The sequence below is a fragment of the Ochotona curzoniae genome, unplaced genomic scaffold (genome assembly GCF_017591425.1).
Source record: "Ochotona curzoniae isolate NIBS_2020 unplaced genomic scaffold, NIBS_Ocur_1.0 contig_2210, whole genome shotgun sequence".
Lineage (NCBI taxonomy): Eukaryota > Metazoa > Chordata > Mammalia > Lagomorpha > Ochotonidae > Ochotona > Ochotona curzoniae.
This window is the reverse complement of record NW_024465369.1, coordinates 3,578,868-3,596,016: the sequence shown is the minus strand read 5'-3', so window position 1 is coordinate 3,596,016 and position 17,149 is coordinate 3,578,868. Positions and strand designations below refer to the sequence as shown.

At 40.7% G+C, this 17,149-nt stretch overlaps 2 protein-coding genes across 3 annotated transcripts in view; both read left to right on the top strand.

Moving 5' to 3' along the window:
- The window catches only part of DARS1 (aspartyl-tRNA synthetase 1), a 64,604-nt gene extending 55,305 nt beyond the window's left edge, over window positions 1-9,299 (top strand). For both annotated transcript variants that reach the window (XM_040971513.1, XM_040971514.1), the window contains 5 exons: window positions 479-521; window positions 1,639-1,719; window positions 4,356-4,467; window positions 4,607-4,678; window positions 8,657-9,299. In XM_040971513.1, coding sequence (XP_040827447.1) covers window positions 479-521; window positions 1,639-1,719; window positions 4,356-4,467; window positions 4,607-4,678; window positions 8,657-8,748 — 400 coding nt within the window. In that variant the 3' untranslated portion in view covers window positions 8,749-9,299. The remainder of the gene's footprint in view (window positions 1-478; window positions 522-1,638; window positions 1,720-4,355; window positions 4,468-4,606; window positions 4,679-8,656) is intronic.
- A 6,371-nt stretch (window positions 9,300-15,670) lies between these two features.
- Window positions 15,671-17,149, top strand: part of MCM6 (minichromosome maintenance complex component 6) — a 36,330-nt gene continuing 34,851 nt past the window's right edge. The window contains exon 1 of the mRNA XM_040971512.1: window positions 15,671-15,820. Coding sequence (XP_040827446.1) covers window positions 15,714-15,820 — 107 coding nt within the window. The 5' untranslated portion in view covers window positions 15,671-15,713. The remainder of the gene's footprint in view (window positions 15,821-17,149) is intronic.

The following is a 17,149-nucleotide window of genomic DNA, read 5'->3' as shown; positions in this document are numbered from 1 at the left end:
ATCTCCTATATTGCTAGGTGACATTTTAAAACAAATTATAAATTTAATATTAAGTATTTCTGAAATTATTCCTAAATAAAATAGAAGTATCACCTTACTTTGTGCAGAAATTTAATTTTTTGTATAAATACAATTACATTTTAAGGACTTAGAAATACAGATTTTTACGTTACAAACCTTTGATAAATACAGGCAAAGGTGGCAACTAGACCATGTTATTTTGAGTCAGTGAATTGCTAGATCATGTTTTTAAATATTTGAGTAGAACCTACTCAGCACTAAGTCACTATATCAAGCACATTGATTGTAATGGTTTTCAGTAGTATTTGCCTATTAAAAGGGAGCAAGATAGACACCTATGTGTTTTGGCCAGATCATTTTTTTTTTTAAACTTTTGCAAACTTCAGATGTAAGGGATTCTGTATTAACTTCAAAGTCCTTTGCTCTCTGAGTGTGTGGTTTTATGTTTCTTTTTCAGTACACCAAATGAAAAGCTGTTGGGTCGTTTGGTAAAGGAAAAGGTAAGACGTTTTGTACATGTTGGGTTTCTTTTTCTATAAATGAAATGTAACCTAATATTATGAAACAGTCACAGAAGAGACTAATCTTCCAAGAATAGTACGGTCACAGAATAAATAAAAATGAAGGGGCAATATTTAAGAAGTTCTCAGCAAAATGTTGAAAAACAGGCTTTGCCTCAGTTTGAATCAGTATTTGTTACTGGTATTAAGTTATGTCAAAAGTGTCTCAAAGTGATACTGGCTGTGTCATGTTAGAAAAGACCTCCAAAATGTTTAAAAAAAAAAATATTTAGATATAGATTTGCCTGAGCATTCCTGCTGTCTTATGAGATGAAATTTCCTTTCACTCTCATGTGAAAGCTACTTTCCTGTACCATACTATTTTCTAACAATATATGTAACTCTATAGAATATAAAAACTAAATTTGATGCGATCTCTAAAGAAAAGTAAGAATAAAAAGAAATGAAGAAGTGCTTGGGCTCCTCCTGCTGGTTGTACTTGAAATGGCTGACAGGAAATCAAACATAGGAAACGAACAGTAATGATTTTATTAGATATTTAAATATTGTAATTAAATCTGGTCTCATAATGGGTAGTTTATCAAAAATGTTATTATTTCATGTTAATATTATTTATTACTTTTAATTATAGTGTTCACTTATGCTACCCAACTTCATTTAAATATAAGCAAAAATTGAAATTATTGCAAAAAATAATTTAGGTTTTTCAAATATTCATGCTATGAAAGGTGTGATATCTTATAAAAGGTTTTATATATTTAGTGCAGTTTATATAAAGCCCAAAAGAATTTCAGATAATATAATAGTTATTAAATGTACCTATAAGTCTGGATGAGGTAGACAAGCAAAAAATAATTACTTTTTAATCACGGCATAATTGACAATGGGAGAGAATATAGAAAGAGAGCATATGCTTAGAAATGTAAAAAAATAAACATTTGAAGTGTGATTGAATAGTAAATAGCTCTTAATTAGATATAAGAAGAACTTCTGGCTTGATAGAATAGTATAGGATCAGGTGTTATTTGACAAAAACAGGAAATATTAGCCTTTTTATTGAAGAAATATATTCTAATTGTCTCTATTCTTTTTGCAGTATGATACAGATTTTTATATTCTTGATAAGTATCCATTGGCTGTAAGACCTTTTTATACCATGCCTGACCCAAGAAATCCTGTAAGTGTTTTAATTTAAAAGAACTTTTTTTAGGAGAAGAAGAAAAATCTCATTCACTGCATGATATTATATAATTATTTATAATAGGAATAATGGTTTTCATGAATAATTTGTTTCATTATTCACATTGATTTCAATATTATAACCTCCATTGGTCAGTACAGATCAAAGGAAATTGTAGGGTTTGAATATTCCAGCAAATTAGTCCTGACAATGTAAATTACAAATCATTTTCTTGGGTCACTGTTTTCAGATTTATCAGGTAGAAAGATTGTATAAAAGAAATAGCACTACAAATTTATACACTTTACTTAATTATCTTTTCATTGATCTTCCACTAGAAATTCTTGTTACATCCTATGAGTTTATATGAATAAAATTGTTTTGGCTTTTTACTGTCTTAGCATTTAGCAGTGGTTCCCACTCTTTAGTGTGCATTAGAATCAATTTGAGGGCTTTTGTAAGATTTTAAGTCTGTATTTCTTCATGTATTTCTTTTATTTGAGAGGCAGAGAGAAAAATATCTCGCCTATCCACTGTTTACTCATCAGTGGCACAGGCTGCGCCAGGCCAAAGCTGAAACAGGAACTGTTCCAAATCTCCCATGTGGGTGACAGGGATTCACCTGGTCGAGTCATCCAAAGGTTCACATTAGCAGGAAACTCAAATCCAGACCAAATACAGGACTTGAACCCATGGCCCTCTTATGTGGAATGCAAGTATTTACACCAATTTCTTAGCTGCTAAGCAAAAATATCTACTCCATGTGAAAGACGTTTTTTTAGAAATTTATTTGTTCTACATGAGAGAGTTACAGAGAGGCAGGGGCAGGAGGGATTGTAATGACAGAACTTCCATGTGCAGATTCACTCCCCAAGAGGCCGTAAAGACCAGAGCTGGGCCAGTCTGAATCTTCCTCCAGGTTTCCCACATAGGTGCAGTGGCTTGAGAACCTGAGCCATCCTCCACTGCTTTTGCATGCCATAGCAAGGGGCTGGATCAGGGAGTGAAGCATCCAGGGCATGGAACCAGTGCCTACATGGGATGTTGGAACTACAGGCAGAGAATTAGATGGTTATGCCACCACACCAGCTCTCAAGCATTTATTTACTTATTACACTTTTTAAAATTTATTTTTATTGGAAAGGCAGATTTACAGAGAAGGAGAGACAAAGAGAAAATGCTCCATTCTTTGGTTTACTCTCCACATGGCCACAATAGCCAGAGCTGTGCATAACCAAAGCCAGGAGCCAGGGACTTCTAAGTCTCCTACCAGGGTGCTGTGTTCTAATGCATTGGGCTATCCTCCACTGTTTTCCCAGGTCATAAGTAGGGAGCTGGATAGGAAGTGGAATAGTCAGGACACGAACTGGTGCCCCTATGGGATGTTGGCACTTGGAGGTGAAGGATTAGCCATTTTTACCAAGATACCAGTCCCCTGCCCCTGAAGACTTTTCAAAACACAAATTATAATGTCTCACTTCCAGAGTTTCTAATAGCTTTGGAGTAAGGACTGATGATTTATATTTCTACTAAGTTCCAGATAGGAATAGGCAGCGTCTCAAGGCTTTCAATCATCCCTTGCTGCTTTCCCAGGCCACATGCAGAGGGCAGGATGGAAAGTGAAGTAGCTGGGAAACAAACCTGCACCCATAGGAGAGCCTAATGCATGTAAGGTGAGGATTTAGCCTCTGAACCATTGCGCTGGGCCCGTGGCTGCTCTACTTTCAATCCAGCTTCCTGCTTGTGGCCTGGGAAAGCAGTAGAGGCTGGCCCAAAACCTTGGGACCTTACAGCTTCATGGCAGACCCAGAAGGAGTTCCTGACTCCTGGCTTTGGATTAGCTTAGCTTTGGCCATTACTGCCATTTGGGGAATAAACCAGAGGATTGAAGATGTATCTTTATCTCTGTCTCTCCTTCTCTCTAAATTTGTCTTTCCTGTAAAAATAAATAAATATTTTTTTTACGTTATTAAAATGATAATTCAGGAGATGGAATCATGGTATAGTGAGTTGGGCCTCTATGTGTGATAAGCAAGCCACATGGTTGCCAGTTGAACTCTCAACTGCTCCACTTTCAATTCAGCTTCCTACTAATGTGCCTGGGATGGCAGTGGAGGATGGCCCAATCTTTGGGCCCCCTGCCACTCACATAGTAAACTCACCCAGTTTGAACTCCAGGCTCCTGGATTTGGCCTGGCCCAGCCTCAGTCACTGGGGAGTGAACTAGCAGATGAAAGATTCTGTATTTCTGTTTCCATAACTCTGCTTTTCAAGTAAAGTTTTAAAATGACAATTTGAAGTTCCAAAAATGAGCTAAATATTGTGACATTTTTAAAATATTTCAGGTGATAAAATAAGGTTGAGACTACTTCAGCCAAGTGTGTTACCTTTTTTAGTTATTGAAGGATATAAGAAAAAGAGAGCACAGAATCTTTTATAGTCAAGAGAGCCGTCTTAGTAGTTTCATTCTGCTTTATAGGAATAAATTATATTCATTGAAACTGGTTGCTTCATTAATTCTTCAAAAATAGACTTGCTCTTCATGTAAGGTAGTTTTATCCCTATGTATGGGTAATGGAAATAGGATAATCATTTCTTGAAAAGTAGTGTTCTTTTGCTTGTTTTTCCTGCAGAAACAGTCCAACTCTTATGATATGTTCATGAGAGGAGAAGAAATATTATCAGGAGCTCAAAGAATACATGATCCTCAGCTATTGACAGAAAGAGCCTTACATCATGGGATTGGTAAACTACTTAAAATATTTTTAGGAGTGTGTGTATTGTAAAAATTATACATTATAAACTTTTTAAAGATCTCTCAGAAAACATTTTAACCTTCATTGAATTTTTAAATAATTTTTGTTTTGCTTTGTATTTTTTGTAGATTTGGAGAAAATTAAAGCTTACATTGATTCCTTTCGCTTTGGAGCTCCTCCTCATGCTGGTGGAGGCATTGGTAAAAGGCTGCTCTTACTTACAAATAATAATGCTAAGTATAGTTCACATTTGAAGTTTAAGAATCTGTTAAAATAAGTTCCGAGTAAGGGAATGTTTGATTTTGTGGGGAAATTATAACAGCCAGCATTTCTAAACTATTGCTTTAATATAATTCTAACCATTCTTTCAAGAACTTCAAGAGAATTCAGAATATGGAATTTTCTTACAGTTTTTATTTATGATTTGCTTAGATTTTTTTTTTTTTTGGTTGATTAGGTAGTATACTTTAGAATAGTAAAGTCTGCAAGCTCTGAGAGTGTGGATACCATATACAGAAGTATGAAATTGGATACTTACCTAACACATTATTCAAAAACTAGACAAGATCTGGCGTGTTCAGGGTGGTATGGCCATAGACACATTATTCAAAAATTAACTGAAAACAACAACAACAACAAACTCTTAGAAGAAAACGGGGCAAAACTTCATGACATTTGATCTAGTAATGATTTACTGGATATTACACCAAAAGCACAGACAACAAAAGCAAAAAGCAAATTAGATACAAATTTTTTTTTTAAATTTTATGTACCAGGGGACAGTGATGATTATCAGCACAGAGGCAGCATAATCAATGGGAGAAAACAGTTAGAGATTATGTGTCTGAAAAAGGATTCACATGCTGGAAATAAAAATTCTAAAAACAAAACAATTCAACTTTAAAATGAGTGAAGAATCTGTATAGACGTTTCCTGCACCGGTAAGCACATGAAAAGATATAACCACAAGTCATGGAAGCACAAATTAAAACTACAGTAAGATGCCACCTCAAATCCAGTAAGATAGCTACTGTTCAACATACACACAGAGAGAAAATTATTGCTGGCAGGAATATGGAAACATTGGAACCTTCATATACTTTTGATAGGGAGTGTTACCTCCCCTCCAAAAAGTCAGAAAGAGTATAGACATTTCTCAAAGAATTAAAAATGCAATTACTAAATGATCCAGCAGTTTCACTTCTGGGTATATTCACAAAAGAAATGAAAACAGGATGTCAAAATATTTGCACAACTGTGTTCATGGCAGCATTCATCACAATAGCTAAAATACGGAAAAAGCAGTCCAACAGTGTATTAGAAATTTAGTATTACTTATCTGAAAATTTTACCCCAACAGTGTTTTAAATTTTGGAGTTTTTTGGATTTTGGAACACTTACATAGACTTTACTGGTATAACGTCATTATTCCAAAAACCACAAATCCAAAACTTTTGAACACCAGTTTAATGCCCAGAAAGTTTCAGATTTTGGAGCATTGTAGATTTTTCGATTAGGAGTGTTCAGTCTGTGTGTGCAGTGCAATATTTTTTCGCCTTTAAAAACAAGGAAATTTTGACATATGCTACAATAGGGTGGTTAAGAAAAATAACTGAAATACATAAAAGCAAGTTAATATAATTCTACTTATGCAGTCTACGGCCATACCACCCTGAACACACCAGATCTCGTCTGATCTGACACTTCTACCTATACAATGTACTCATATAGGCAGAGTATACTCATAAAAGAGAGAATGATGGTTGCCAGGGCCTGAGCGAAGAGTAAATGGAGAGTTATTGTCCAGTGAATATTGAATTTTTACAGATAAAGAAATTATTTTCCACCAAAGGAAAAAACTGTTAGAAAAAATGAATTCAGTAAAATTAGAGGATACAAAATCAGCATATAATAGTAGCATTTCTATACATTAACATAAACTATTCAGAAAGCAAATTAAGAAAAGCCCCATGTACAGAACCGTAAGTAAAATGAATACTCAGCAATAAATTCAACTAGGGAAGTAAAAGATCTATACCCTAAAAACTAAAAATGTTGATGAAAGAATTTAAAGAAAGTTTTTGTGTATTTGAGAAACTTAACATTGTGAGAATGGTCACCCGGCCCAAAGCAATCCATAGACTGAATACAATCCCTATCAAGATTTAAATGAGAGTTTTCATAGAAACAGGAAATCTTAAAATTCACATGGAACCACAGTAGCTAAAGCAATCTTGAGTGAAAATAAATAACAAAGCTGGAGACATCATACTGATTTCACAATATGTCACAATGGTGTAATAATTATATCAGCATGGTACTGGTATAATAGCAGAGACAGACCAGTGATATGGAACAGAGATTTTATAGTCAGTTGGTCTTTAATAAAAGTATCAACATCACACATGGGAAAATGGAAGTCTGTTCAATAAATGTAGTTGAAAAACTAGATGTATACATGTAAATGGATTAAATTGAATCCCTAATTCACAATATTCACAAAAATGAACTCGAAGACCTAAATGTAAAACTTAAAACTGTATAGTAACAGAAAAGTAAAAAAAAAATCAAGACATCTGACATTGGTCTTCTTTTGACAGAATTTTTGATTGGCTTATTTTTCTGGGAAGTCAGATTTATAGAGAGGAGAGACATGAGAGCTGTTGGCTGGTTCACCTCCTAAATGGCCACAACAAACAAAGCTGAGCTGAACTGAAACCAGGAACCAAGAGCTTCTTCCGATTCTCCCACATGGGTGCAGGATGCCAAGGCGTTGGACCATCTTGTGCTGCTTTCCCAGGCCACAAGCAGAGAGCTGGATGGGAAGTGGGGCTGCTGGGACACAAACTGATGTCCATGTGGGATGCCAGTGCTTAGAGGTGGATTACCCAGATAAGCTATAATGCCAGTCCCCTTGATGAGAGACGTTTAATGAAGTCCTTTCTCCATTTTTTAATTTGTTGATTTGTTATGCCATATAAAAGTTCTTGTATAGCGATAGCTAGTGGCTAAATCCCCACCTTGCATGCCACAGGATCATATGAGTACCAGTGGTGTCCCAGCTGTTCCACTTCCCATCCAGCCATCCTGCTCCCTGCTTGTGGCCTGGGAAAGCAGTAGAGGGTGGTCCAGAGCCTTGGGACCCTGCTCTGGGATACTGGGAGGAGACACCAGGTTCGTGGCTTTAGATCAGCTCAGTTCTCTCCATTTTAGCCACTTGGAACCAACAGGTGAAAATTTTTTCTATCTCCCCGTCTGTACATCTGCCTTTCCAATAAAAATAAATAAATCCTTTAAAAATTAAATATGGTTTGCAAATAATCTCTCCTAATCTCCAAGATACCTCTTTACTGTTTGATGTATAGTAACTCTTTAGTTTAATGGAATTCCATTTATCTATTTTGCTTTTGTTGCCTGAACATCAAATCTTTTACGGAAAACTGTCTGGTTTTCTTCTAACTTTTGCAAAAATAACCTTTATATATATAAAAAGATGCATGCATACACTTTATAAAATGTTATAGCACAAGTTGTAATATGCTGCATAAACCGTTCATTACTTTTAACTTAATTCCTAATTGTTACTTATCTGTTCTGCCTCTTGAGTGGTCCTCAGACTTAGTTCTTCTTAGTAATACTGGATTTATCCACAGGGCAAAAGCCAGCCTCTTTTTAGACTCAGAACACTTAGTGTGATCATCACCCTAGAGCTCTTCGTGCCAGGGACTACCTTGTGAAATGTCTTTAGAATCACAGTAAATATTTTGGTACTTCTAGTTAATAGCCTTCCTCAAACAAGTTTGTGATTCTCTGCTGTGTTACCTGAACTGCATAATCAGAGGCTGGTATCATTTGAAACATGCATTCCTTTAAAGTACCTTGATTTAGGTTTTTATTGTTTCAAGCATAGATTTTGTTCTTTTATATAGATATTTTTAGTTCACTTTCCAGACTCCATGCCACTTAAGGATATCTCATTTAGTTTAATTCATAGAGCAGCATCCCTCTTTTTTAAATCAATTTCAAAAATAGACTGTGTTAAAATAAACTCAAATTACAGAAATCATTCCTCTCATAATAAAGAAGTATATTTCATCAAATAATAATTTGCTACTTCTAAATAAGCAATTTCTTAAGAGATTTTCAGAAATGGAATTAATAATCATTTGTTTCCCCAGGGTTGGAACGAGTGACCATGCTGTTCTTGGGTTTGCATAATGTTCGCCAGACCTCGATGTTCCCTCGTGACCCCAAACGACTCACTCCTTAAAGAAAACTAGGCTTTTGATTCTTTCCAGTAACTTGCTACTGATCAGGCTACGCCTTAGGTACTTAAAATACACCTTGTAATAAATGTCTTATCAGAAGTGCCACAATTATTTTTGAATTAGTATAGCTTGGTTTAAAAGAGAAGAATTTTTTAATAAATTTTGACATGCTTCAGTAGGAAATACTGAAACATTTTTTAACAAATTCATATGGTTACGTTGAAAATTTATATTCTGTTACTATAATAAACACTTAAGAATTTTAAGCAGTGAAGATTTGTGCAGTTTTTTAATTTTTTATATTATGTTGGCACAGTATTAATGTTTTAAAATTTTAAACATTTGAACTTATTTCTTAAAACTCTGACACTGAGATAATAGTCAGTGAAGTATCTGAGATTTTAATTAATGTATTGCCAGTCTCATGAAACCTTAAGCAGAAAACTATGTTCAGAAATTATGTAAAGCAGGTGAAAATAATTTGTTAGAAAATATTCAGTATATTATTAAATTGTTATTCTACAACTTAATTTCAATAAAATTTCAAAGCTAATTATAGTTTGTCGTTGTGTAATTTTATTTCAATCTAATTTTATCATTCCTGGGATTAATAATTTGGGAAAAGAAAAAGTACATTAAATTTTAAATTGCCGTAAGAGTGAAGAACACTGTTAGGGACTGGTGTTGTATAGCTATAGAAACTAAGCCTGCTTCCTGGGTGCAGGTCGTGTTGCAGCTGCTCCACGTCTGCTCTAGCTCTCTGCCGATGACCTGGGAAAACCAGTAAAAAAAGTCTCCAGAACTTGGGCCCCCCCTGCTACCCTTGGGTTCCTGGCTTCAGCCTGACCCAGCCCTGGCTGTTGCAGCCATCTGAGGAATGAGCCAGCAGATGGCAGATAGTCTGGTTGGTTTTTGTTTTGTTAAGTGTGTGTGTGTGTGTGTGTGTATGTATTTATGTATTTATTATGGGTTCTTTTTGTGTTTTGTTTCATTTTGAGAAACCAGTAAGAAATGCTGCTTGGATACTACATACTGTTTTTTGTGCTACTGAAATCATTTTGCTATTTCCATTAAATAAACTTTTTAATCTTTAGATATATGGTAAAATTCACTCAAAGAATGCAGTTTTATATGTTTGTCATTTTGTACAGTTAGGTAACCTTCACTGTAATCAAATTAGACATTTTCATTGTTCCAGAAGGTACCACAAAGCTTTTTTTTTAAGAGTCAGTCCCCACTGCTGGCAACCAAAGGGCTGCTGTTGCCTTTTCTAAAGTTCCATAAATATGAAACAATATAGTACGTAGTCTTTTTATTTTATTTCTCAATATGCCTACTTTTTTTGTGTTTCATGTGTTTCTTTTTGTTAATGAATTGTATTCTATAGAATGGATATGCTATGCTTTGTTTATACACTCACCAGCTCCACATTGTTTCCTTGGGTGATAGAAGGGACAGAGAAGCCTGTGCTGATTTCCTGTATCCGTTTATGAAAGCAAATTTCAGCACAAATTTTGGAAGGGACACATTCAGACAGACCCTAACTTATGTGTTTAAACTTTGTAAGAAACTACTACATGGGGCCCGGCGCGATGGCGCAGTGGTTAAGGTCCTCGCCTTGCACACCCGGGATCCCATATGGGCGCTGGTTCTATCCCGGCAGCCCCGCTTCCCTTCCAGCGCCCTGCCTGTGGCCCGGGAAAGCAGTCAAGGACGGCCCATAGCTTTGGGACCCTGCACCCGTGTGGGAGACCCAGAAGAGTCTCCTGGCTTCGGATTGGCTCAGTTCCAGCCGTTGTGGCCGCCTGGGGAGTGAACCATTGGGCGGAAGATCTTCCTGTCTCTCTTCTCTGTATATGCACCTTTCCAATAAAAATAAATCTTTAAAAAAAATTTTTTTAAATAAAAAAAAAGAAACTACTATATGGTTTCCAAAGCTATATCGTTTTATATCACTATCAGCAGTGAATGAGAATTAAAGCTGCTCCCTCCCCATCATCACCAACATTTGGGAGAAGTACAAATATTTAGCTTCTCTAGTCATTTATTAGAATAATGTTAAGACTTTGATTTCCCTCAAATGATACTGAGCATCTTTCAGTGTGATTTTTGGCATCTTCATATTTATTATTACTAGAAAGGCAGAGTTACAGAGAGGAGAAACAGAAAGATCTTCCATCTGCTGAGTCACTGCCCGAATGTCCACAACAGCAGGGACTGAGCCGATCCCAAGCCGGGAACCTCTTCCAGGTGTCTCACACAGGTGCAAGGTTCCAAGGTTATGGGCCATCTTCTATTGCCTTCCAATGCATAAGCAGGAAGCTGCATGGGAAGTGGAGTAGCCAGGGCATGAACTGGCACACATATGAGATGCTGGCACTTGGAGGAGAATTAGCCAGTTGAACCTTCGTGCTGGTGTGTGCATTTTTTTAAATTGTGTTATCCTCTGCTTAAATTGTTAGATCTTTTTTTATTTTAAGTTTTTTTTTTTTTTAATTGGGAAGTCAGATATACAGAGGGAAGGAGAGACAGAAAGGGAGCTCTTCCGTCCATTGATTCACTCCCCAAGTGGCCACAACAGCCGGAGCTGAGCCCATCAGGAGCCAGGAGCTTCTTCCAGGTTTTCCACGTTGGTGCAAAGTCTTGGGCTGTCCTCGAATCCCTTCCCAGGCCACAAGCAGGGAGCTGGATGGAAAGCAGGGCCGTCTGGATTAGAACCATTGCCCATATGGGATTACAGCTCATGCAAGGCAAGGACTAGCTGCTAGGCTACTAATTTTACCTCTTAGCCTTTATTTTAATGATTCATTCTAAGCTAATTTTTTAAAATGAAATTTACAAAGATTAAGGTTCATGCCTTTTTGTTGCTATTTACATACATACCCGTTATGCTGATGCTGGAAAGGCTATCTTTTCCTCTCAAATTATCTTTCCACCTTTGTGAGGATCAGTTGTTTATATGACTATAGATTTAATTCTAGATTGTTCTATTCTGATCTGCCTGTACTTGGAGCCATTACTAAAGTGTCTTGGTTTCTGTAGCTTCAAGGTAAGTCTTGAAATCAGGGGGTGTAGGCCTGGCACAATTGCTCAATTGGCTAATCCTTCCCTTAAAAGCACTGGGATCCCATATGGGAACCAGTACATGTCCTAGCTGCTCCATTTCCCATCTAGCTTCGTGCCTACGGCCCAGAAAAAGCTCCTGGTTCCTGCCTTCAGCTCGGCTCAGCTCTGGCCATTGCAGCCATTTGAGCAGTGATCCAGCAGTTGGAAGATCTTTCTGTCTCCCTTTCTCTCTATAAATCTGCCTTTCTGATACAAATAAGGAAGAATTTTAAAAGGGGGAGAGAAGGATATTTAGTAGAAAGGCAGTTACAGAAAGAAATGTCTCATTGGCTGGATCACTCTCCAAAGGTTCCAGGAACTCCAGCTGGTCTCCAAGTGGGTGTCAGCGGCCTCAGCACTTATGCCGTCTTCTGCTGCTTTCCCAGAAGCATAACCCGGGAGCTGAGTGGGAAGTGAGGAAGCCACGGTACAAACCCACATCCCTACGGAATGCCAGTGTTACAGGTTGCGGCTTCACCCACTGGTTTAGAATTCTGGCCTCCGTCTATTATTTTCAAAGGGCAAGTCTTTCAGAGAAGATGAGGGCAGATCCTGGTTAGCAAATTTCCTTTGGGGATTCTTAGTTGTGAATATCCAGGAAGCTTATGTTATTGGTTCCTAGAACATGTTCACTGGGTGATGTCAAGTGGCGGAAGAATAAAAGGTCTCAAATGTTTGTTCACTTAAATGCCCAATACATATAGATACACGTATATACTACAGTACACTGATAATGCATGAGTTCAATAACACTGTAAAGATGTTATGAGAAGTGTATTTGTATCTGGTGACTCAAACACCTGTCTGTCTGCTTAGCATTTAAAATTCCTTTGGGGGCCCAGCGACGTGGACTAGCGGCTAAAGTCCTCGCCTTGAACACGCCGGGATCCCAATCCCATATGGGTGCCGGTTCTAATCCCGGCAGCTCCACTTCCATCCAGCTCCCTGCTTGTGGGCTGGGAAAGCAGTCGAGAATGGCCCAAAGCTTTGGGACCCTGCACCTGTGTGGGATGCCCAGAGGAGGTTCCTGGATCATGCTTTGGATTGGTATAGCACCGGCCGTTGTGGTCATGTGGGGAGTGAATCATCGGACAGAAGATCTTCCTCTCTGTCTCTCCTCCTCTCTGTATATCTGATTTTCAATAAATAAATACATCTTTAAAAATAGAATAAAAGGGCCCAGCACGATGGCGCAGTGGTTAAGGTCCTTGCCTTGCACGTCCGGGATCCCATATGGGCAATGGTTCTAATCCCGGCGGCCCCGCTTCCCATCCAGCTCCCTGCCTGTGGCCTGGGGAAGCAGTCAAGGACGGCCCAAAGCTTTGGGACCCTGTACCCGCGTGGGAGACCCAGAAGAGGCTCCTGGCTTTGGATTGACATAGCATCGGCCGTTATGGCTCACTTGGGGAGTGAATCATTGGGCGGAAGATCTTCCTCTCTGTCTCTCCTCTCTGTATATCTGCCTTTCAAATAAAAATAAATCTTTTTACAAATAAATAAAATAAAATAAAATTCCTTTTTGGCCTAGTGGCTAAAGTCCTTGCCTTATATGCTGCCAGGATCCCATATGTGTGCCAGATTTAATCCTGGCGGCCCCACTTCCCATCCAGCTCCCTGCATGTGGTGTGGGAAAGCAGTTGAGGACAGCCCAAAGCCTTGGGACCCTGCATCCATGTGGGAGACCTGAAAGAAGCTCCTGGCTCCGGATTGGCTCAGCTCCAGTCATTGTGGTCAATTGAGGAGTGAATGAGCGCACAGATCCTTCTGTCTCTCCTCCTCTCTGTTTATATCTGCCTTTCCAATAAAAATAAATAAAACTTTAAAGAAAAAAGAGTAATAGGCCTTTAAAAACTCCTTTTTAATGTGTTGCAAGTTGGAAGAAAATTTAAGGCGCTACAAAGGCAGCATCTCATATTGGGAGGTTTGTTTGAGTTCCTGGCTGCTCCCACTTCCATTCCAGCTTCCTGCACCTGGAATGGTAGTAGAAAATGGCCCAAGTTCTTGGATCCCTGTCTCCTATGTGGGAGACTACAATGGAATTCTAGGTTCATGGCTTTGGAATGACGTCGACTTGGCTCTTGCCACCATTTGGGAAATGAAGTGGATGAAAGGTCTCTCTGACACCCTCCCCTTCTCTCTCTGATGCCCCCCCTTTTTAAATTACATTGCATTATGTGACAGTTTTATAGGTACTGGGATTCCCCCCATCCTTTTCCCAATCTCTTCCCCCATGGTGGATTCCTCCACCTTGTTGCATTACCCAAGTTCACATGAGATTCTTTCATTGCAAGCATATACCAAGTATAGAGTCCAGCATCTTATCGTCCAAATTCAGTGGCTTGTTGGGGAAACCATCTCTGGTCTGAAGGTAGAGCCGGCAGAGAATCATCCCTATCAATTAAAAGCCCCAACATAACATCAGCCACAATTTATAACGTTATGAAATGAATTGACCTAGTATTGAGTAACCAACATGTTAAAAAAAAAATGCAAGTTCTTTACCACATCTGATGCCCATACAAATAAGACTATTTTTCAGAATTTGGATTGGGGACCAAGGAGGGACATATTCCAAGTTCTTTTTTAATGATTTGGAGGTTCAAAATTTTCTGATTGGTGACACATTTAAGAGCCATCAGCTCCCGAGACATTAAATTCAATGAACGAAGGGCCCATCCAAGAGAGAAAAGAGGGCTGTGGAATCAGAACACACAAGGGAATGGTTATTTAAAAGGGGGTGCTTGCAAAAGAGGCAAACCAGGAATGGTTAGAGAAGCAGCAGGAAAACTTAGGGAAAAGAAATCAGGAAGAAATGGCCCCAAAGGAATTTGGAAATAGAAGCCCAGGGTGTGGTTTTAGGGGTAGACCAAGTTACAGGGCCTAATATATGCCCGACTTCCTTCCATCAACACCAATCAGAATCAAGACCAGCTTCAGCAGCAGGTTTTATTGTTGTTATTGTTAAGATTTATTTTTTTTTACTATGTATTTATTTTTCCTGGAAAGGCAGATGTACAGAGAGGAGGAGAGACAGAGAGGAAGATCTTCCATCTGATGATTCGCTCTGAAGCGGCCTCAACGGCTGGAGCTGAGCTGAACCGAAGCCAGGAGCCAGGAGCTTCTTCTGGGTCTCCCACTTGGGTGTAGGATCCCAAGGCTTTGGGCCGTCCTTGACTGCTTTCCCAGGCCACAATCAGGGAACTGGATGGGAAGTGGGGCTGCTGGGATTAGAATCGGGGCCCATATGGGATCACGGCGTGTTCAAGGTGAGGACCTTAACCACTAAGGTATCGCGCTGGGTCCGCCAGGCGTTTCTGTCTCACCAGGTTCTATTCTGTCATCTACAGCCTATTTCCAACTCTACAGCAAACACAGGTCTGAATTTTATTCACTTTTCTCCTCCAGGCAACCTTACTCCTACCACTCAATTAAAACCCGTAGAACGATGGGAAAGAATTTAAAAAACGGAGGGGGGGAGAAAAAACCCAACACACACACAACAGGCGCAAAAAAAAAAAAAAAGGAAAGAAAAACAAGACACAAGACACACACGGCGCACACACGGCCGACACACGCACGCGTCACGCCCACCCTGCGCAGGCGCAAAAGCAGATAGCTGCCGCCTCGGCTTATGGGTCTTTGCATTTGGCGCGAAATCCCCGAGCAGTAGGTGGAGCTTTGTGAGAAGCCACCGTTCATTGGGCAGCTTTGGCGCGAAACCTCCTCGCTTCTGTGCCACGATTGGTTGCGACTGCGGCAGGGGGCGGGGCGGAAGCGGCGGCGGCGCGCGCAAAGCGGCAGCGTCTGAGGGGGAAGCGACTCGTGGCGGGCTCGAGGTGGAGGCCCTGAGCTCTGGGCAGCCATGGACCTCGCGGCGGCAGCGGAGCCGGGCGCCGGCAGCCAACACTTGGAAGTCCGCGACGAGGTGGCCGAAAAGTGCCAGAAATTGTTCCTAGACTTCTTGGAGGAGTAAGTGGGCCGGCAGCCTGGGCCTCCCCTAGTCCGTGGGCGCCGGGCCGTGTGGTCGATGCGCGTTCGGGAACCGAGGGTCGCGCGCCTGGGAGGAGCTGCCCCGGCCGGGCTACCTGCGGCAGGCCGGGGCCTCGGGCGCGGGGCTGGGCTCGTGTCCGGGGTTCCAGCCGCTGTAGCTGTATCCCGTGCCCTCAGCCTCTGCGTGGCTCGTCGTGTGTCCCCAGTCCTGGGAGGCGGCAGTCTGGGCGGTTTTCGCGGAACCCGAGGCTCGGCCGGGTCGGTCCGGGGGCGCCGCAGGCCTGGGCCACCCCAGCAGCCGGTGTGGAGGGGAGTTTCGGTTTTCGGGGCCGCAGTATTCTGACGGGCTGCTCCGGAGGGTGAGCGGGGCCGGGTCTCCATGCTGCAGGCTAAGTTGCAGGTGCCTCCAGCCCTTCCTCCCTCCGCCTTGGAATAATTACCTGCTACTTTAGAATCTCCGTCTCCTAACCCCTCGGCCCGCTTGGCGTGTCCCCACCGTAATTCTCCTAGCAGCTGTTCTCTCTGAAGTGTTTCGTGATGAAGCATACTTGACGAGTTAACATACTAACCCATTTTGAACGCACAGTTCAGTGGCGTTAAGTTCATTTGTTTTGTACCTTTATCTGTGTCCGGAGCTCTCCTGTTTCCAGACAGAAGCTGTGCCTGGCGAACACTAGCCCCAGTATTCCCCTTTTCCGCCCACGGGTAACCATCCTCCTCTTGTCACCGCGAGTTTGATTACCAGTGGAGTCACACCAGTGTTTGTCTTTTGTGTCCGGCTTATTTTTCAGCTTAATGCTCAGTCTGATGTCATCGAAGTTTGTGTTGTAGGATGGGTCAAAATGTGCTTGCCTACTTTGAGTCGCATTACATTGGGGTGCTGCAGGTGAAGTCATTGCTTGGCGCCCCACATACCAGCCAGCATTCAGTACCAGAGTGCCTAGGAGTCCTGCCTCTGCTTCTTATCTAGCTTCCCACGGATGTTAATGTGCCTGTGAGGCAGCAGGTGGTAGCTCAGGTTGTTAGGTTCCTGGCTGCTTGCTTTAGCCTGGCCTACCTCTGGCTCTTGTGAATCACAGGCAGAAATGGAGTTCTTTTTCCATGTAACAACCTGTCAGTCGCTTGGAAATGTGAACCCCATCCTCAGTGTGGTTTTCCTGCCATCCCCCCCTTTCTTTAAATGTATCTGAAAAGCAGCTACAGGGAGAGTGAGAGAGAAGCAGAGAGTCTTCTGTCTGCTGGTTCCCTCCCCAAATGGCCACAGTAGCGAGGATGGACCAGGCCCAAGCCAGGAACATGGAGCTGCAT